Source organism: Manis pentadactyla, chromosome 4 (assembly GCF_030020395.1).
Source record: "Manis pentadactyla isolate mManPen7 chromosome 4, mManPen7.hap1, whole genome shotgun sequence".
In the NCBI taxonomy this organism is placed as follows: Eukaryota; Metazoa; Chordata; class Mammalia; order Pholidota; family Manidae; genus Manis; species Manis pentadactyla.
In genome coordinates, this window is record NC_080022.1 from 221840 (window position 1) to 241810 (window position 19971).

A 19971-nucleotide genomic window follows, 5' to 3' on the forward strand; every position below is an offset into this window, starting at 1 on the left:
GGGGCTGGGGAAGGGGCGGATGTAGAGAGGCCCGGCTCCTGAATGGGGGGTCCCTGTGCCCTGAGTGGGACGTCACGGCGTTCCCGGTTGCCTCTGGGGGTGCTGCGGAGTCGCTAACAGCGGCAGGAGCCCCACGGTTATCTGCATAAGCTTTACGTGCGGCTGCTCTGCACGTTCCTCGCCGCGCGGAAGGGAGTCCGGGGTGAGCGGGACGTTGAGGTGTTGCTGTTCCCAGTGAGGGGCGGGCCCGCCGTGCGTCCCCACCTGTGTGTCGGCCCTGCCCCGCCGGCACGCGCGGCGACACGCAAGCGGCCGCACCCCCGCCGCCCCGCGGGGTCTCCGGCGGACCCCCTGCCTCCCCGCCGCAGCCTCCGCGCTCTCGCGCGCCCCGGGCCCAGCCCAGCCGCGTGGGGAGGGAAGGGGAGCCGCCCCGCCCCTGGCCCCGCCCCCTCCACCCGCGGCCGCGCCCAGCCCCGCGCCCGGCACCTGTCCGCCCTGCGCCGGCCCTTGTTTCCGCCCCGCTCCGGCGCCCCCAGCCTCCGCCGCTGCCCCGCGCCCCTTTCGTGCCGCCGCCCGCCCGCCCCCATCCGCCCAGTTCCTCTGCGCCGCGAGCCGCGGCTCCCCGCGGACGCCGGGGTCCCTGGAGGCGTCTTCCTTTGTCTGTGCGCGGCGCCCTGGCCAGGACGAGGGGAGCCGGCGCCGCTCGCCCAGGGGCGGGAGCCGAGGCGCGGCCCCCCGCCGCCGGCCCTTTATCCTCGCTCCTGCCGCCGCCGCTCCGCCTCTGCCGGGACCGGAGCCGCCGGGACCCGCCGCGTGCCCTGCAGGGCCCCCTGCGCGAGGGCTCGCCGGCAGCCAGCGCCCCTCGGGCCGGCCTTGTGGGCAGGATTGGGGGCCGCGGGCTCTCAGAGGCTTCGGGAGGACATCGCGGCCGGGGACCCGCGAAGAGCGGCTGGAGCCTCGGCCCAGGCCCGGAGGGGTTGCGGACAGCAGGGGAGCCGCCGGCTCTGGGGTCCTCCTCCACCTCCCTCTGAGCCCGAATTCGGGATTTCTACTCCGGGAGAACCCTACACGTCTCCCATCATGCGTCTTGAGGGCTGTGGAGGGGGCTTGGCGCCCTCTGGGCTGTGTCAAGCCGAACCTTGAAAACAGAGCTGCCGTCAGCTGCCCCAGGGGTCCCAGGATGGGGGAAGTAGCCCCGAAGAGGCCTAAGGGCACCCCTTGAGGATCCCCCACACCTCACGAGTGGGGGCTGAGGAGCCTGGGGCCATGCCTCCCCTGCCGCTGGAGCGGGACCCGCGGCAGCAGCGAGGTGTCTCCCTGCTGGTGCGGTATTTCATGATCCCGTGCAACGTCTGCCTGATCCTGCTGGCCACGTCCACGCTGGGCTTTGCGGTGCTGCTTTTCCTCAACAACTGTATGTGGCCAGGCTCAAGTGACCCTGCCTTAGCCACAAGGACTGGGTGACAGACAGGGTCTCAGGCCACTAGCTGTGACGGGATTTAGATGGGCAACCTGCATTTTCTGGGAACAGGATGGGCCATCCCCTGGATCCCTGGGCCCTGCAAAGCCTGTCCTTGGATTCTGGGGGCAAAGCCTTATCCTGAGCTGCAAAAGCAACTTTTTTGGGGAGCTGGGGAGGAAGGGGGCAGCTGGCCACCCTGGAAGTGGGGGCTTTGGCAGGGCCTAGGGCTGGGCTCATCTAGCGAAATATTACGGCTCATGCCTTTGCTGCTGAGGCCCCCACCTAACAGGCACCAGGCCATGACTGTACAGCTGCAGGGGCAGAGAAAAGCAAGGGTCTCTGTCTCTGTCCACCCATGGGCCTCAGCCAGTCTTCAGGACTCAAAGCAGGGGCCAGGAAAGGGATGTGGGCAGGCAGGGGTGGCCCCTCTGGGCTGGGTAAAGGGACAGGCTATGAAGGGCCTGCTTCAAGGGGCCTAACCTGGAGATTTGTTTTGTTCTAGACAAACCTGGGACCCACTTCACTCCAGCCCCTCCGATGCCTCTGGACGGTGAGTGGAGGCTTCAGCTGATGGCAGGCTGAGCTTGGGAGTCTGTGCCTGGAGGGCCAGTGGCACTCTCGGGGTACGCATAGGTGAATCTGGGGCAGGGAGGAGGCTGGTGAGGGAGCCTGGGTCCTTCCTGGAGGATCCACAGGAGTAGACAGCAGAGGGTGCTTGGGGTCTGGAGTCCCTGGGCCCAACCTGTCTTAGTCTGAGCTCTAACTTCTCTGGGCCTTGGCCTCCTTTGCCAAAAAACTGGGAAAAAGTCCTGGAGTCCACACATTGTGAAGTGGATCAGACAATGTGTGCAAGGGCGTTGGGGGATGGGGGGCATAGGGGGAAGGCCTCAGCAGGACCAAGAGCAGCTGTTTGAGGAGGGGTCGGAGGGTCTGTCTCTAGGAATGAGCAGGCTGGGGCCCAGCCTCCCGGGGGGGCCTGCTGGCATGGGGGCCACTGCAGTTATGCTAATGTGAGAGGTGGGGAGAAAGCTGTTAGTACCACAGGGGGCAAGGGAAAGTGTGGCCTGGGTCCTTTCTGGGATGGGGGCACTCCCAGGTTTGCTCTCAGTACCTGGGCCCCCTGGTACGTGGGTACCGTACCTGCCCAGGTTCAAAAAAGTCATATATAGAGGACTATCTGTACATGGGATGGGCCGTGGAAGGAGGCAGGTCTGCGCTGGGCTGGAGGCTTCAGCCCAGGTCTGAGTCTCCCACGGCAATGGGAAGAGACCTGGAGCCATGTGAACTTGAAGGGCTTGTTCAGGTGGAAGGACACCTCCCTGTCCCAGCATCTCAGCCTCTTCTCCTGAAACCCAGTAGCCTGGTGTGTCTCCTTTACACACGCATGCCCCCCAGGGCTGCACAAATGGACCTCCACACCCACACACCAGTCCTGCTGCACCCTCAGGGACAGCTGTGTGCCACGGCCATCTTCATCCTTCCCAGACACATGTGCCATATTTGTGGCCACAGGCAGGCTTGGGGCATCTGTTCCACCCCCAACCCACCCAAGACCAGGAAGGGGTTTAAATATACCCACTCCAACCCACAGCTATAAAAAGCCTCTGCCGCCTCCAGCATTACATATTGTGAGGAGGCCTTAGGCGTGCAGGGGGTGAGACGACAAGAGGGATGCTGAGCGGCTGGGGCAAGGCTCCTGCAGCAGAGCCAGCAGGGCATGGCAGGGCCCTAGAGGTGACCCATTGGTGGCTCAAGGCTCAGGGGTGCCTGGGTGCTCCACCTGCATTTATGATGAGCAGTCTGCGTGGTGACCAGGGCTAATACAGTCGTGATGCCTGATACACACAGGGTGTGGCTGCTAGATAAGCTTCACCTGCACATCTGTGCGTGTCTACATGTGACGTCATCTTTGCACATGGTCTCCATGCTTATTACGCATGTGTGATGTCCAATCAAGGAACTAATTCATCTTGAGCCTCTACAATACCTTAGTCCCAGGGGGGAGAAGACCCATAAACAGACATCAAGGGGTGCCAGGGAGCAGCCTCACCTGGCTCCTAGGATATTTGTGGCATTTGGTGACACGATGCAGGCAAAGCAGAGGCTTGAGCACATGGAGCTCATCCCCTGTGCAGCACAAACAGCCCCTCCCCCACAGGCCCATGCTCACACTATTAGCCACTCACAGGAAGCAGGCTCCAAAAAGGAGGGGGAAGGACTGGGGCCTCGGCTTGATGGCACCCCAGAGGCACCCTGGCCTCCTCTGGAGCCTATCCTTAAGGAACCCCTGGCCTCCAGCCCCCTGGCCCTCGCCCTCTAGTCCGTCCTTGCACCTGACCCCGTGCCCCTGCCCTGTTCATCATGGGTCAGCCGCCATGGCCATTCTTGCCTCCCTCCCCAGGCCTCTGTCTTGGGGCAACAGTGCAGAACCCTGGGCTGTGGAGGGATGGGCAGGGAACATCCAGGGGTGGGTGTAGGTGACAAGGGCTTGGGGCCTTGGGAGGGAGGGAGGGAGGGAGGCCTAAGCCCCCAGGGCACAGACACACCACAGCAGCCAAGGAGCCTGAGGCTCAGTGAGGTGTCCAGCTCCTTGGCCATGGGGTCAGGACCCTGGGAGAGACCTTGGTCAGCAGATCTGCTTAAAGCCAAACAGAGCAGCTGCCAGACATCAGCCGTGCCTGTGGATTTGGCCTGGGCATCCTGGGGACCTTGGACAGAAGGCTAAGCAGGAGAGGGAAGTGTTAAGGGGAGAGAGAGGAGAGCTGAAGGAGCAGGAAGGGGGTGGAAAGCGGGAAGATGGGTCCTGGGAGCACACGGTGTGAATTTGGTTTTTAACCGAACAGAGAGGAGGCCAGTGTGATGACGGCCCTTGTTGCCATAGTAACCGTGGAGCTGGTACTCCACAGAGCTGGTGCCGGGCCCCTCCAAGCCTGTGGCACATTTAACCCCATGTAACCCCAGGAGGCAGGTCCCATTGTCTGCACTCAGGAGGAGATGTGAGGCATGGCGAGGCCACAGCTTGCTCGCAGTCACGGGCATGTGAGCGCAGGTGGCAGAGGGCCTGCACAAGTGAAGCGGGAGTCGACTGGTGCCGGAGAGGGGGACATAGGTAGCCACAGAGCTTTCAAGCTGCAGTGTCCATGGTTGCCCCCCACCCCCCATCCCTGCCTCAGGCTCCTGTTCACTCCGCCTGGGTTGTGGGGTAGCTGGAGGTAAGAGTCCTGCCCTCCTTGGGATTGGGGGTGCCTCCTCCCTCCTGCCCCGCTTCCTGCTAGGAGGTGATGGGGGTGCCTTCCTTGCCCCATGCCCCCTTCTATAACTTACTAGTGACAGTTGGGCCCAATCAAGCAACTATTGGAACCAGACAGCTGCAGCCTGGAATGGGCTTGCCTGCCCATGTGTGTGCAGTCCTGGGTGGAGGTCTTAGGAGTCGGCCTGCCCCCTGCCCCCTGCCCTGATGCTGTGTTCAGGAAGGGGCTGTCCCTGTAATACTGTTGGGCTGGGACTGTTTGTCTCCTGCTTTGTGCAGGGGGTAGAGGGGACCCTGAGGTGGATCAGGAGCAGTGGTACCCTGAGGTGGTTTGGAGTCCAGGAGATGCTTCCCTCCACAGTTGTGGGGACTGGGGAGAGGGCAGAGAAGGTTCTACCAGGCGGAAAGCCCCCGGGTTGGTGGGCAGGGCTTGAGAGGGGGCTGTCCAGCCTCTGAGCGCCAGAGCACATGTCTGGCAGTGATGGACACACATGGGTACGTGGGAGCATGAGTGTAAACAGGTGTAGGCCCGCTGGGATGTGTGCACGGATGCCCTTGGCCCTGACCTTCTACTCTCCACCTCTGCCTGCAGCGTGCCGAGGGATGCTATGTGGTTTCGGAGCCGTGTGTGAGCCTAGTGCAGAGGGTCCGGGCCGAGCCTCCTGCGTGTGCAAGAAGAGCACCTGCCCCAGTGTGGTGGCCCCAGTGTGCGGCTCAGATGCCTCCACCTACAGCAATGAATGCGAGCTGCAGCGGGCTCAGTGCAGCCAGCAGCGGCGGATCCGCCTGCTTAGCCGCGGGCCCTGCGGTGTGTGTGTGCATGCACTTGGGCACGGGCGCATGCTCAGGCCTCCCCAGGCAGGCGGATGACGCGTGACCCCACCCTGTCTGCCCACAGGGTCCCGCGACCCCTGTTCCAATGTGACCTGCAGCTTCGGCAGCACCTGTGCACGCTCAGCCGATGGACAGACAGCCACGTGCCTGTGCCCTGCAACCTGCCCCGGGGCCCCGGAGGGCCCTGTGTGTGGCAGTGATGGCGCTGACTACCCCGGCGAGTGCCAGCTCCTGCGCCACGCCTGCGCGCGCCAGGAGAATATCTTTAAGAAGTTCAACGGCCCCTGTGGTGAGCACTGAGCCTGCGCTAGCCTGACCCATGTGCGCATGGAGACAGCACTCTGACCCCTGCCCTTCCGCCCTGCAGACCCATGCCAGGGTGCCAGCAGTGACATGAGCCGCATCTGCCGCGTGAATCCACGCTCGCGGCGCCCTGAGATACTTCTGAGGCCAGAGGGCTGCTCTCCCCAGCTTGCGCCTGTGTGTGGGGATGATGGGGTCACTTATGACAATGACTGTGTCATGGGCCGCTCTGGGGCTGCCCGAGGCCTCCTGCTCCAGAAAGTACACTCAGGCCAGTGCCAGCCTCAAGGTGAGCAGCCCCTGGGGGAGGCCTGCCCAGCCCTCTGTGTGACCCCTGGCCCTGCCTGTCCCCACCCTTTCCTGCAGCCTTGGGTGCCCATGGATCCTGTGCACGCACCGGTTTGGGGGCTGGTGTGGCACCCTGACCTCTCTGACCTCCTTGTTCCCCCAGACCAGTGCCCAGACCCATGCAGGTTCAACGCTGTGTGCCTGTCCCGCCAAGGCCGCCCCCACTGCTCCTGCGACCGTGTCATCTGTGACGGAGCCTACAGGCCTGTGTGCGCCCATGACGGGCACACGTATGACAACGACTGCCTGCGCCAGCAGGCCGAGTGTCAGCAGCAGCGTGCCATTCCCACCAAGCACCAGGGCCTGTGTGGTGAGCGCTGTGGTGGGTCCGTGCTGGGAGCGGGCCGGTCCTGCATCTGTCCCTGCCGCCAGTCATACACCATCTCCATCCCAGATCATGCTCCTCCGGGGCTGTGGGGAGGCCTGGCAAGGCTGTTGTCTGTCAGCGGGCTCTGGGCAGTGGAGTCTGTCAGGAGGGAGCCTGGAGCCCCTGGGGGCAGTGGGGCAGAGGCAGGTCCCTATTGCAGGCTCCCTGGTGCCCCGTGTGGCTCTCCTGGCCTGCAGCCCTCAAGTCCTCGGCCCCACCCTCCTGGGACACACGCCACCCCCTTAGAAGCCTTACCCAGTCAGGCTTTACGGGCCCTCAGAGGGCTGAGATGGCGAGTCCCGTGCGGGCTGGGGCTCTGCCCACCTCTGCTTTATCTCTGTCGGTGTGTCTGTCCGTCTTCGGCCCCTCTTCCTGCGTCTGTCTCCTCTCTGTCCCTCCTCCCCTCTCGGCTCCGCCTCTTGTGTCTTCCAGCCTGACCTGCTGGCAGGATGAGGTACCACGCCTGCCGCCAGGAGCCCACAGCCCGAGGTCTGCCCCCAGTGCAGCCGAGGGGGCGGGGGGTGGCTTACTGCTGCCTGGCCTTGTGGTCCTCAGAGCAAGTGGACAGACACCTTCTCCCCGTGTGGCTCTGGGTGTCACTGTGGTTCGCAGACTCCTCCCCGCTAGAGAGAGCCCCCTATGCATGCATGGGTGTCCCAGGGCTGTTGGTGGTCAGGGGTCAGTGGCCTGGGTGGGCCTGGTAAGTCTGGCCTCCCCACAACCCACTGTGAGCAGTCAGAAAGCTCCCGTGTCTTGGGGCAGCCCTGCCCCCACACGTAGGCAAGGGGCTGGGGCCATTCGGGTCTGTGTCCCTGTCCATGTCTGTCATGTGTCTGTCCCCTTCTCTGCTGTGTCCTATGCATCTGGCCCTCCTTCCTCTCCACACTTCCTCTGCCATCCCCACCCTGGAGGGGGTCTGCTGCGTGGGCTGGGGGCTTGGTGCGTGAGCCGAGGGGAGCAGGGAGGGCCCACTGAGTGCCCATGTGCCCCCCAGACCAGCGCCCATCTCCATGCCTTGGAGTGCACTGCCCGTTTGGGGCAGCATGTGCTGTGAAGAATGGAGAAGCCGAGTGTGTGTGCCAGCGAGCATGTTCAGGCCCCTACGATCCCGTGTGCGGCAGCGATGGCCTCACGTACAGCAGCATGTGCGAGCTGGAAGCCACAGCCTGTGCCCTGGGGCGGGAGATCCAGGTGGCCCGCAGAGGACCCTGTGGTCAGTGGTGGGCAAGTGGGTGTTGCTGAGGGGGGTGGGGGACGGGTCCTGGTCGCTATGGTGATGAAGCCTTTCCCCAGACCGCTGTGGGCAGTGCCGCTTTGGAGCCCTGTGTGAGGCCGAGACAGGGCGCTGTGTGTGCCCCTCTGAGTGTGTGGCCTCGGCCCAGCCAGTGTGTGGCTCTGATGGGCGCACGTATGCTAGCGAGTGTGAGTTGCACGTCCATGCCTGCACACGGCAGATCAGCCTGCACGTGACCTCGGCCGGACACTGCCGTGAGTGGGCTGTGGGGGTCGGCAGGCTGTGGTCCCGATTCTCCGCAGCTGGGGTCCCCTGACTCTGCCTGGCTCCATCCTCTGCAGAGACCTGTGGAGACACAGTGTGCGCCTTTGGGGCCGTGTGCTTAGCGGGGCAGTGTGTGTGTCCCCGGTGTGAGCGCCCACCACCCGGGCCTGTGTGTGGCAGCGACGGTGTCACCTACGGCAGCGCCTGTGAGCTCCGTGAGGCTGCATGCCGGCGACAGGCACAAATCGAAGAGGCCCGGGCAGGGCCCTGTGAGCAGGGTGAGCTGGGGGCAGCAGGCGTGGGCCTCGGGCACCAGCCTTGGGCGGGACTCCGCAGGCGACTCAGCCCTTCCCTGCAGCTGAGTGTGGCTCGGGAGGCTCCGGCTCCGGGGAGGACAGCGAGTGTGAGCAGGAGCTGTGCCAGCATCGTGGTGGCGTCTGGGACGAGGACTCGGAGGATGGGCCGTGTGTCTGTGGCTTCGGCTGCCAGGGTGTCCTAAGGAGCCCGGTGAGTTCCCCTCCCCCAGCTCTGGGCGGGCGGCAGGGAAGGCTGCGGCCACCCTCACCGACACCGCCCTCCAGGTCTGTGGCTCAGATGGGGTCACCTATGGCTCTGAGTGTGAGCTGAAGAAGGCCAGGTGTGAGTCGCAGCCAGAACTGTACACCGCGGCTCAGGGAGCCTGCCGAGGTGAGCAGGCATGCGGGGCATGTCGGCACCCGTGTGGGTGCCCTCATGCTGTGTATATGTGCCACAGCCTCCGTGTTCCCTTTCTGGGCATGTTCAAAGATGTGTGTGTGCACACAGGCATGAGGCATATGGGTACGTGTGTGTGCATGGGTGCTATGTGCGTGCTGAGGTACATGTGTATGAATGCTTGCTTTTTAAGTGTGTAGTGTTGGTACATATTCACAACTGTGTAGCTGCACTGTGTGGATGTGTGTGCTTGTCAGCCAACAAGTGAGCGGTGAGCATACCTGCTGGGTGCCAGGCTTGGCACTGCAGGGAGCCAGCTGTGAGTTAATGAGCCCCACCTCTGGGCGCTTTCTTATGAGGTGGCTGGTAGCAATCATCATACCTTCACATGTGTACGGGTACGTGTGTGTGTGCAGGTGTCTGGTTTTGTGGGAATGTGGGTGAACATGGTGCACACACTTTGCAGAGATGCTACTCCAACCATGTGTCCCTGGTTGCACGTGTCTGCATGGGGCTGGGTGTCCGTGACCTTCGGGTTTTCTGTGTGTTCCCAGTCCTGCGTGTGTGAGCATGTTCTTGTAAGTGGTCCACACCTGTGGCCCAGGCTTGTGCCTCCCAGGCCCCAGGAGGAGCTGGCCTCAGGAGGGCTGAGTGGTGATGGTTGGGGCAGGTGGAGGTGGTAGGCATGGTTGAGGGCAGGCCCAGGGTGGGCATGTGGCACTCCTTGGTGCCTGAGCCCCTGCCCCTCCCTGCAGGCCCCCCATTGGCCCCACTGCTGCCTGCAGTTCCCCCACACTGCACCCAGACCCCCTATGGCTGTTGCCAGGACAACATCACTGCTGCCCAGGGCGTGGGCCTGGCTGGCTGCCCCAGTAAGTACCTGAGCCCGGCCCTAACCTGCAGCCAGGCGGAGCCCTGCGGCCCAGTGACCCTGCCTGCCCGGCCTTGCAGGCTTGTGCCAGTGCAATCCGCACGGCTCCTACAGAGGCACCTGCGACCCAGCCTCAGGCCAATGCTCCTGTCGCCCTGGCATCGGAGGCCTCAAGTGTGACCGCTGTGAGCCCGGCTTCTGGAACTTCCGTGGCATCGTCACTGACGGCCGGAGTGGCTGCACCCGTGAGTGACAGGCCCCCCTGTCCACCCTGTCGCTGTGCCCCCCATCTTGCCTGGCAGAAGCTGGGCCGGGCTCCAGAGCTGGTGAGGAAGCCAGGCCCAGGGCTCAGTGTCTCCCCCGCCCCCCAGCCTGCAGCTGCGACCCCCAGGGGGCCGTGCGGGATGACTGTGAGCAGATGACAGGGCTGTGCTCCTGCAAGCCTGGCGTGGCTGGGCCCAAGTGTGGGCAGTGCCCAGACGGCCGGGACCTGGGCCCTGCTGGCTGTGAAACAGGTGAGGCTGGGCCTGGCGCTGCCTCGGCCCCCCGTGCTGGAGCACCCTCCACGGGGCGGGGCCCCCGAGCCAGCAGGGTCTCCTGTGTCTATGCCTCAGACTCCTTGGTTCCCAAGACCTGTGCTGAGGTGCAGTGTGAATTTGGGGCGTCCTGCATGGAGGAGGCCGGCTCTGCCCGCTGTGTGTGCCCAGCGCCCACCTGCCCGGGGACCAGCACCACCAAGGTGAGGGATGGGGAGTGGGAAGGGGGGCAGGGTGGGGCCGGGCGGGGCACCCCCAGCATCCTTGCCGTGTGTCCCAGGTCTGTGGCTCGGATGGAATCACCTATGGCAGTGAGTGCCAGCTGAGAACCATCGCCTGCCGCCGAGGCCTGAGCATCTCTGTCCGGAGCCTCGGCCCATGCCAGGGTGAGGCCCAATCCACCCCCCAGGACAGGCTAGAAGGGCCTGACCCTGCCCTGACCGCTGACCCTGGCCCCATGGGGACTCTTCTCTCCTTGCAGAAGCTGTCATTCCCGGTACCCACGCAACATCCCCTCCTGTGGCCACCTTGGGTCTCAGTCTGAGCTTGGCTCTGCAGCCCCACCCCAGCACCCTCCCCCTGGCTCCTAGTAGGGCCTCCCACAGCCGGCCTACCCCTCGACCCTCATCAGGACCTCAGACCACTGCCAGCATCCCCAGAACCACCATGAGGGCCGTTCTGACTGTGCCCCCAACGGCCCCCGCCGTGGCAGCCAGCCTTGCCACTGCTGCCTTCGGTGAATCCGGCAGCGCCGATGGGAGTGGTGATGAAGCGCTGAGTGGTGATCTGGAGGCCAGTGGGGCAGGCTCAGGGGGTGAGCACAGGCTCTGGGATGCAGCGGGCAGGGCCCAGGAGGGCTGCACCTGGGGCTGGGCTCAGACGGAACCTCCACAGGACTTGAGCCCCCTGAGGGGGTCAGTGCCGTGACCCCTGGGCCGCCCATGGAGAGGGCTTCCTGCTACAACTCGCCTTTGGGCTGCTGCTCAGATGGCAAGACGCCCTCACTGGACACAGAGGGCTCCAACTGTCCTGGTGAGTGGGTGGCTGGAGGCTGGGGTGGCACGTGCGGAATGGCCAGGACACAGCCAGAGTCACTGTCTCTCCTTCCAGGCAGTAGGCCTGCCCGTCAGGTGGGCACCTGGGGCTCATGGGCTTCTGCTTTGGGGATGTGCATTTGCACGGCCTTGGGATTCCAGCACACACAGGCATGTGTGGTCTCAGCCCCCACACACGTGGGTGCCCAGGACCCTGTGGCTAACCTGTCTTTCCCATTGCAAGCCGCCCGGGGGCACTGCTCCAAGGAATCTGCCTGGTAACTGATGCCAGCCCTGCCCCGGGGTCCCCACTAACCCCATGACCATCTGACTAACCACCACCTGCCCTGCACCCCATGAGACCTGCTGCTGGGGCCTGTGCCCAGAGGCCAGGCAGGGGTCAGGTGGGGCCTCACTGCCCCCTCTCCCACAGCCACCAAGGCGTTCCAGGGTGTGCTGGAGCTCGAGGGCGTTGAGGGGCAGGAGCTGTTCTACACACCGGAGATGGCTGACCCCAAGTCAGAGCTGTTCGGGGAGACCGCCAGGAGCATTGAGGGCGCAGTGAGTGTGGGACCCGTGGGGCGGGGTGCTGACCTTTCCCCCAGTACGGGCCCAGAGAAACCCTGTGGTGGAGGACCCGGCGGCCCAGCCCGGGCAGATCCCCAGCGCCCTCACTGCTCCCTGCTTGCAGCTGGACGATCTCTTTCGGAACTCAGAGGTTAAGAAGGACTTCCGGAGCGTCCGCCTGCGGGACTTGGGGCCTGGCAGCGCTGTCCGAGCTATTGTGGACGTGCACTTTGACCCCAGTGAGCTCCCACCTGAGCCCTCCCAGGGGGCAGTAGAGCTCCATGGGGCTCCGCCATGCTAAGTGTCCCCTCTCCCCAGCCACGACCTTCAGGGCGCCCGACGTGGGCCAGGCCCTGCTGCAGCAGATCCAGGCACCCAGGCGCCGGCCCCTGGGTGTGAGGCGGCCACTGCGGGACCACGTGCGCTTCGTAGACTTAGGTGAGCTCCTGGTCTGGCGTGTGCCCCCCTGCCTGTCCCTGGGACCCCTGCTCCCTGCAGATCCTGACAGCCCCCCTATCCTCAGACTGGCTTCCTGCCTTCACACGAGCCACCACAGGAGCCACCCCTGCTACAGCCACGACCAGAGCCACCACTGTGGCCCGTCGGCCTTCTTCCGCCGTGACCCCTCGGGCCCTCTTCCCGAGTCACACTAGCCGGCCTGTGGGCAGGAGCACAGCCCCCCTGACCACACACCGCCCCCACCCCACGGCCCCGAGTCGTGTGCCTGGACGCAGGCCCCCGCCCCCAGGCACTCAGCAGCCCCCAAAGCCCTGTGACTCACAGCCCTGCCTCCATGGGGGGACCTGCCAGGGCCAGGACTACGGAGAAGACTTCACCTGCAGCTGCCCAGTGGGCAGGGGAGGCGCCGTCTGCGAGAAGGGTGAGGGTTAGATGTGGAGAGGGCAGGGTGGGTCGGAGCAGGGCCGGGACGCCCACCAGCCAGGCCCTCCTGCCTCCCCGCAGCACTACACTCCTCCGTGCCAGCCTTTGGGGGCCGCTCCTTCTTGGCCTTCCCCACGCTCCGCGCCTACCACACGCTGCGCCTGGCCCTTGAGTTCCGTGCGCTGGAGCCACAGGGGCTGCTGCTGTACAACGGGAATGCCCGCGGCAAGGACTTCCTGGCCCTGGTGCTGCTGGGGGGCCGTGTGCAGCTCAGGTGGGCCATTGGGGCGGCCCAGCTGGGGTGGGGGTGCTGATCAGGGTCAAGACATGCTTGGGGGTACTGGATGGGGGCCAGAGTTCCAGGCTGGGCAGTGGTCCAGGCCCCCTTTGGCTGTCCTGAGCACCGGTTTCTGTCCCCAGGTTCGACACAGGCTCGGGGCCCGCTGTGCTGACCAGCTCCGTGCCCGTGGAGCCCGGTCAGTGGCACCGCCTGGAGCTGTCTCGGCACTGGCGCCAGGGCACGCTGTCAGTGGACGGCGAGACCCCCGTCCTCGGCCAGAGCCCCAGTGGCACTGATGGCCTCAATCTGGACACGGACCTCTTTGTGGGTGGCGTCCCAGACGACCAGGCCTCTGTGTGAGCACCGTGGAGGGTGGGGCAGCCCCAGTCCCCACCCTGACCCTGGTCCTGACCCCTGGCTCTTGTGACTGGCGTCCAGGGGCCCCAAGCTACCTACAAAAAGCAAGGTGGGGGAAGGCAGGTGTGGGCCACGACCGTGACCCTGGCCTCAGCCCCAGCCCGTAGCCCAGCCCTGAGCCTGTCTTGTGGGCAGCCCAGGTACCAGGCTGCTGTTTGACCTGGCTATGACCTTTCAGTCCTGAACCTTGACCCTCAACCCACCTCCTGATTCTGTCCTGTTTGTGGGACTGGCTGTCTCATGAGCACCAAAAGGGAAAAGGGAATGCGGAGCAGGCCTGACCCCTGCTGCCAGCTGACTGGGGGATGCCAGTGTCACAGTTGGCTGTGAGAGAGGAGCCTTTGTTCTCTGACCCCTGACCCCTATCCTGTGGCAGGGTGCGTGAGCGGACCTCCGTGAGCGTCGGCCTCAGGGGCTGCATCCGTGTGCTGGACATCAACAACCAGAGGCTGGACCTCAGTGGCTGGCAGACCACTACGGCCCAGAGCTCTGGAGTGGGCGAGTGTGGGGACCACCCCTGCCTGCCCAGTCCCTGCCTTGGTGGGGCTCCATGCCAGGCCCTGGAGGCCGGCAGGTTCCACTGTCAGTGCCCACCTGGCCGCTTCGGTAAGGGCCGTGCCTGGGCCGGGTGGTCTGGGGGGCACCTGTGTCGGGGCAGGGGCTCAAGCCGCCTGGGACCTTATCCTATTTCCCTCCAGGCCCAACCTGTGCTGAGGAGCAGAACCCCTGCCAGCCCAACCCCTGCCTTGGGGCAGCCCTGTGCTACGTGCTGCCTGAGGGCGAGGCCAAGTGCGAGTGCCCCATGGGACGCGGGGGTCCCCTCTGCCAGACAGGTGGGGCATCGGCTCTCCAGGGGGCATGCAGGGGAGTAGGGCTCAGGCCGCAGTGTGTAACCCCTCTTGCAATCCACAGTCTCAGAGTGGGATGATCCACGGCCCTTCTTGGCCGACTTCAGTGGGTCCTCGTACCTGGAGCTGAAAGGCCTGCACACCTTGGAGCAGGACACGGGGTGGGTAGGACGGAAGTGTGGGCGAGGGGAAGCAGCCCCCGACCCGGCCCAGCCCCTGGGGTGGGGGGTGCCGAGACGCTGCACTGACCCCACCTGACCACAGAGACAGGCTGGCACTGGAGCTGGTGTTCCTGGCGCGCAGCCCCAGTGGCTTGCTCCTCTACAACGGGCAGAAGACGGACGGCAGGGGGGACTTCGTGTCACTGGCGCTGCGCGACCACTTCCTGGAGTTCCGCTATGACCTGGGCAAGGGGGTGGCAGTCATCAGGTGTGCCGGGTGGCTGGGCCCTGGGGTGGGGACAGCCCCCGGGGTGGTAGGCTAGCAGAGCCACTCTGCTCATGTATCCTCCCCACCAGGAGCAAGGAGCCAGTGCCCCTGGGCACCTGGACCAGGGTCTCCCTGGAGCGGACCGGCCGCAAGGGCGCCATGCGTGTGGGCACCGGGCCGCGTGTGCTTGGGGAGTCCCCGGTGAGTCTCCCGGCCTCAGGCTTTCACCCGGCCTGCCACCTCCTCGGGGCACAGCCCCCACCCTGCAGCGGCTCTCACTGACCTGTTTTCTCTCCCGTCTGTCCTGCGTCCCGTCTGTCTGCCTCCTCCTCCCCCGCCCCCACTGCTCTCTGGCCCTTGCTCTGCACCCCCACCCCGCTCGTCGGATGTCAGAAATCCCGCAAGGTACGGCTCCCTCTCCTCCCGCTGTTTTCTGCTGCCTTCGCCCGAGGGCAGCCCCTGCCGAGCCCTGGCCCTGGTCCTGTGATCACTTGCCTCCTACGCGGCCATCGAGGCGGGTGGGCCCTGGCTGGGGGTCAGTGTCCTGTTCCTGCCCCAAGCCCAGGCTCTGCGCCTCCTCACCCAGCACCTCCCCCAGGGGCCGCACACCGTCCTCAACCTGAAGGAGCCGCTCTTTCTCGGGGGGGCCCCTGACTTCAGCAAACTGGCCCGGGCAGCCTCAGTGCCCTCCGGTTTCAATGGCGCCATCCAGCTGGTACGTGGGGTGGACACGGGCTCCGCCCCAGCAAGGTGGGGGTGGCACAGCTTTGAAGGGGCCGCCCCAAACGGAGCCTCTGTCTTCCTGGGGCAGGGGCTGTCCTGGGCGGGAGGACGTGAGGCTGGAGAGAGCTCTTGATCCCCATCCCTTAGGTTGCCCTGAAAGGCCACCAGCTGCTGACGCCAGAGCACCTGGTGCGGGCGGTGGATGTCTCGTCCTTTGCAGATCACCCTTGTACCCAGGCCTCGGGCCACCCCTGCCTCCACGGGGCCTCCTGTGTCCCTCAGGAGGCCACCTACGAGTGCCTGTGTCCTGGGGGCTTCTCAGGACCACACTGTGAAAGGGGTGAGTGCTGCCCGCGCAGAGCCCGGCGGGTGGGGGGACCCTGCCCGAGGCCAGCCCTCACCCCAGCTGTCTATCTCAGGGCTGATTGAAAAGTCGGCAGGGGACCTCGACACACTGGCCTTTGATGGACGGACCTACATCGAGTACCTCAACGCCGTGACCGAGAGGTAACGCGCCGCACGGGGGCCAGCTCCCCTCGCGGTCTGTCTGGCCCTGTCTGTGCACGCGGTGTAGGGCCAGCGGCCCTCGGCTCTGGAGCCAGGAAGGGGAGGCCCGCATCCCCAGCCAGCCTGCTGCCTCCCTCTGCCCCTCTGCCCTCCTTCCTTCTCACCGCCTGTCTCTTTGTTTCCAAGCGAGCTGACCAATGAGATCCCAGCGTAAGTAGTGCCGGGGCCCTTCCCCCTTCTGTCCATCGTCCACCCGGCAGCGCGTCCCAGCCCTGCTGAGGGGGGAGGGCTGTTTATGCTCGAGGCTTCGTTTCCTAGTTTGGAAGGTGTCACCCCTTCCTGAAGGCCAGCCACCCTGCCCAGCCCCTGCACCCACTGCCCTCAACACAAGGCACCAGCACAGTGCACATGCGTGTGTGTGCGTGCACATGTCTGTGCCACTACATGCACACCCACATGGCCGTATGCTCGAACATGCAGACATATGCTGGGACATGTAGGGGCTTCCCCCAGAGCTGGGCTGTCGGCCTCCATCACTTCTTGAGCTCCGCACCTGACCCGGGCCCTGCCCACCTGCTCTGTCTGCACATGGGAGCTGCACATGTGTCCCTGCTGGGGCTCTGTGGTGGGCAGAGCCCCACCCCAGCTCCCAGTTGTCTTCTGTGCATGCTTGCGCCTCCTGCCTCCCACTGTTGAGAAGGGGACGTAGGGAGGGGCTGCTGCTGGGTCTTTCTCCTCCCTGCACCACAGTCTGTCTGTCCCCATCTCACCTGCCTCCCTCTCTTCCTGCTTCTAAGCCCAGAAGCTCCAGATTCCGGGGCCCCCCTCAGGTGAGCAGTGCACCCTGGCCCCGCTATCTGCCCATTGTCCTGCCCCCCGCTCATCTCTCGCCATGCCGTCCCTCTGTCCACCTGGCCCCTCTGCTTGCGTGTCTGCTCCCTGATGTTGCCAGCCCTGTGGCCCCTGCCCTCATGCCTCCCCACCCACCCCTGCCATCTGTGGAGGCCTTGACCAGCCCTCTGCCCACCAGCGAGAAGGCGCTGCAGAGTGACCGCTTTGAGCTGAGCCTGCGCACAGAGGCCACACAGGGGCTGGTGCTGTGGAGCGGCAAGGCCGCGGAGCGGGCCGACTATGTGGCTCTGGCCATTGTGGATGGGCGCCTGCAGCTGACCTACGACCTAGGCTCCCAGCCTGTGGTGCTGCGTTCCACGGTTCCAGTTAATACTAACCGCTGGTTGCGGGTCAGGGCACACAGGTCAGTGGGTGCACCAAGAATGTAGCGGGCAGGTGGTGCCTGTACTTGCCCAGGCAGGGCATGCCTGGTCACTCGTGGCTTGGGTGGGGCCTTTGGTGGGGGGCAGGTCTGGCTGCCTGACCTGAGGTCACTGCCAGTGAGGTGGGGAGGGACAAGAGGGTGCAGGAGAGCAGCTACGGCCAGGGCACCCCTACCTGGAAAGGGCGTCCCTGCTCTACCCAGATGCTGGCTGGGGTCGTGTCCCTCTTACCTGAACCTGGCCGTCCACTCCAGCACATCTTGGCCCACATGAGGCCCCTGCCCTGTTCCCCAGCGGTGATCCGTGGTGTGGTCCCTGGGGCATGGCATGAGGAGGAAGGCATCTGGAGGTGGCAGGGTGGCCCTCTGGAGCCTCCCAACAGCCTCATCCCCCACCTGCAGGGAACAGAGGGAAGGTTCTCTTCAGGTGGGCAATGAGGCCCCTGTGACTGGCTCCTCTCCACTGGGCGCCACGCAGCTGGACACAGATGGAACCCTGTGGCTGGGTGAGCATTTGGGAGAGGCTAGAGGAGGGGTGGCATCCCCTGGAGCCCAAACTGAGAGCAGCACATGAGTCAGCCCCATCTAGGACAGCAGATGGGTGGCTGGGGCAGCACCCCGTTCCCTCCTGTCCTGCTTGCGGGGCTCTGTGAGGCCAGAGGCTGGGGTATGTCTGCTGGTTGGTTGTTCCCCCTGGGCACTGACCAGCTCCAGGTAACCACCTGGTCATGCAGGTGCCAGTGGGCCCCAGTGCCCACTGGTGTCCCAGCCTGCACATCACAGTCTCAGCCAGGTGACCCTCCTCCTGTCTTCCTACAGGTGGCCTAGAGAAGCTGCCCATCAGTCAGGCCCTGCCCAAGGCTTATGGCACAGGCTTTGTGGGCTGCCTGCGGGACGTGGTGGTGGGTCGGCGCCCGCTGCACCTGCTGGAAGATGCTGTTACTATGCCAGAGCTTCGGCCCTGTCCTGCCCCTTGAGCACACTGCAGTCTGCCACCCACCCTGCTGTAATTATTTTCTATTTTTGTAAACTTGTTGCTTTTTTGATATGATTTTCTTGGCTATGTGTTGGCCAGAAAGACTGCTGGCCTGGCCTCCCTCCTATCTAGGCAGGTGAGCTGCAGAGATAGACTTGGTGCAGAGACTCAGGGGTGATATGGCAGCATGGAGGGCTTGGCCAGCAAAATGCACCTCCGCCTCTGGCCACCGTGTCCTTGCCCCTCGTTCTGTGCCCCTCCCCCATGTGTCTGCCTGTACTGGGCTGTTGTGTTTTCTGGCCTGTCAGCAGACACTCCCCACACACACTTCACCCATATTCCATCTGGCAAGGCCAGTGTCCCCAGAGCAGGAAAGCACTCCTGGGGTGGGGGGGTGCCCTGCTTCCATGCAAGCCCCTGGGCCTTTCCAGGTTCCCACTCGAGCTGCTTGCCCTCCCTGTGTGGGCTGTGGGCTGCAGCTAGCCTCCCAGACTAGGCTCCGGCCCAGGCTGGCCGCTCCCAGTCCTCATGGGCCAATACTGTGACTTAGAAGCAATGTTACTGTTGGGGCCCCACCATGCCCCTCCCTCTGTTGTGTCCACCAGTCCCAGGTGCTGAAAAATTGAGGCCAGGCCCAGGCCTGTTTGGGGCACCCTGACCCTCAGCTGGCTCGGCCTGTTTACCCAGCAGCCCTGGGCATGGCTGCATACCCTCCCTGACCCACCAGACTCCGTGAGGAGCCCCAGGAGGGAGCGGGGCCGCCATGTGATGCAGTTGCCATTGCCTGCTACCTGGGCAGCCAGGTCTGCCTCTTGAGAACAGATGTCCAGGCCTGACCACCAACCACAGAGTCTTTATGCATTGACTGTGACACCTGCAGCGGTGGGCTGTCGTCTTTCCTGTCCTGGCCACATGGCAAACCCTCTCCAGCTCTGGCGCGAGGGGTGCTTGTCCTTACTGAAGGTGACTGGAGGCCGGCCAGGCGTCTGACCAAGGCCAGGGGATGGGCGCAGGGGCGGCAGAGTTGGCTGTAAAGCCTTAAACTGCAACGTCACATTCATCACATCCTGTCCCCTGACCCTGCCCTTGTCCTGCAGGGGTGGGGCAGTGGCAGCCCCATTCCTCCTGCAGACAGGGCTGGGCCATTAGACACAGAGGCTGGGGGGAGCCCCATGTGTCATGTTACTAACTCCAGTCTGTGTCTGTCAGTCACCGTGAAATAAAGTCTGAACACTTAAAAGCAGTGCTTGGATCTGTCTGCACCAAACACCTCCCATCAGCCCCGCCGGGCTGGCCCCTCTCCAGCGGCCTCTTCCTGAGCAATGCAGGCCTCTGGCTCCCTTAGGTGGCCCTGGGTGGAGGAGGGGGCCTTGCACTGGGCTGGGGGCTGCATCTGGCAAGGAAACCTCACGTGGTGAGTGTGCATGCTGTTGTCCTCTGGGCTGGTGAGAGTGGGGCTGGGGGGCGCCAGCACTCCGGGTGGCCTCTAGATGGGGGCCAGCCTCACAGGCACCCAGCCCCCAGCATGTGCCTGTGTGTGTGAGCGCAGAGGGGGAAGAGGGCCTGTGGGGATAGCAGGCTGGCTGCGCGAAGGGCAGGGGGTCCAGAGTGGGTGGCCCAAATGTGAGGGTGACCACTGGCCCTGCTGGGAGACCTTAAACAGGAGGCCCTCTAGGGGCTGGTGCTGTGGAGCTGGGCTGACTGTCCAACAAGAAACGAGAGATGAGGGTCTGTGGAGTCCTCCTAGGAAGCCTGACTTCTATTAACGATAACGAAGTGTCCTTTTATGATTTTGTGTGAATAGAAAATAAATAAATAAAAATACCCATCTGCTCAGCACCCTGGTGACCCTTCAGCCCCTGGGTGTTGGCTT

General features: G+C 64.5%; 1 protein-coding gene across 9 annotated transcripts in view; it reads left to right on the forward strand.

The window, feature by feature from the left end:
- The window catches only part of AGRN (agrin), a 31278-nt gene extending 11940 nt beyond the window's left edge, over window positions 1–19338 (forward strand). Inside the window, exons 1-37 of one of the 9 annotated variants that reach the window (XM_057499568.1) lie at window positions 1193–1414; window positions 1965–2012; window positions 5305–5520; window positions 5611–5835; window positions 5914–6138; window positions 6301–6507; window positions 7559–7777; window positions 7858–8052; window positions 8140–8340; window positions 8421–8569; window positions 8644–8749; window positions 9511–9627; window positions 9707–9871; window positions 9998–10141; window positions 10241–10365; window positions 10443–10548; window positions 10644–10976; window positions 11057–11194; window positions 11630–11757; window positions 11888–12002; window positions 12082–12201; window positions 12287–12643; window positions 12727–12919; window positions 13066–13281; window positions 13719–13948; window positions 14041–14175; window positions 14255–14351; window positions 14455–14619; window positions 14709–14820; window positions 15206–15334; window positions 15490–15682; window positions 15762–15849; window positions 16036–16059; window positions 16647–16679; window positions 16880–17104; window positions 17525–17628; window positions 17942–19338. In XM_057499568.1, the coding sequence (XP_057355551.1) occupies window positions 1267–1414; window positions 1965–2012; window positions 5305–5520; window positions 5611–5835; window positions 5914–6138; window positions 6301–6507; window positions 7559–7777; window positions 7858–8052; window positions 8140–8340; window positions 8421–8569; window positions 8644–8749; window positions 9511–9627; window positions 9707–9871; window positions 9998–10141; window positions 10241–10365; window positions 10443–10548; window positions 10644–10976; window positions 11057–11194; window positions 11630–11757; window positions 11888–12002; window positions 12082–12201; window positions 12287–12643; window positions 12727–12919; window positions 13066–13281; window positions 13719–13948; window positions 14041–14175; window positions 14255–14351; window positions 14455–14619; window positions 14709–14820; window positions 15206–15334; window positions 15490–15682; window positions 15762–15849; window positions 16036–16059; window positions 16647–16679; window positions 16880–17104; window positions 17525–17628; window positions 17942–18099 (5889 nt within the window). In that variant the 5' untranslated portion in view covers window positions 1193–1266 and the 3' untranslated portion in view covers window positions 18100–19338. Of the gene's footprint in view, window positions 1–1192; window positions 1415–1964; window positions 2013–5304; window positions 5521–5610; window positions 5836–5913; window positions 6139–6300; window positions 6508–7558; window positions 7778–7857; window positions 8053–8139; window positions 8341–8420; window positions 8570–8643; window positions 8750–9510; window positions 9628–9706; window positions 9872–9997; window positions 10142–10240; window positions 10366–10442; window positions 10549–10643; window positions 10977–11056; window positions 11195–11629; window positions 11758–11887; window positions 12003–12081; window positions 12202–12286; window positions 12644–12726; window positions 12920–13065; window positions 13282–13718; window positions 13949–14040; window positions 14176–14254; window positions 14352–14454; window positions 14620–14708; window positions 14821–15012; window positions 15025–15205; window positions 15335–15489; window positions 15683–15761; window positions 15850–16035; window positions 16060–16646; window positions 16680–16879; window positions 17105–17524; window positions 17629–17941 lie in introns of those variants that run through there. The other 8 variants (XM_057499563.1, XM_036882597.2, XM_036882605.2 and 5 more) reach the window with 8 other exon arrangements.
- Window positions 19339–19971: the final 633 nt, after the last annotated feature.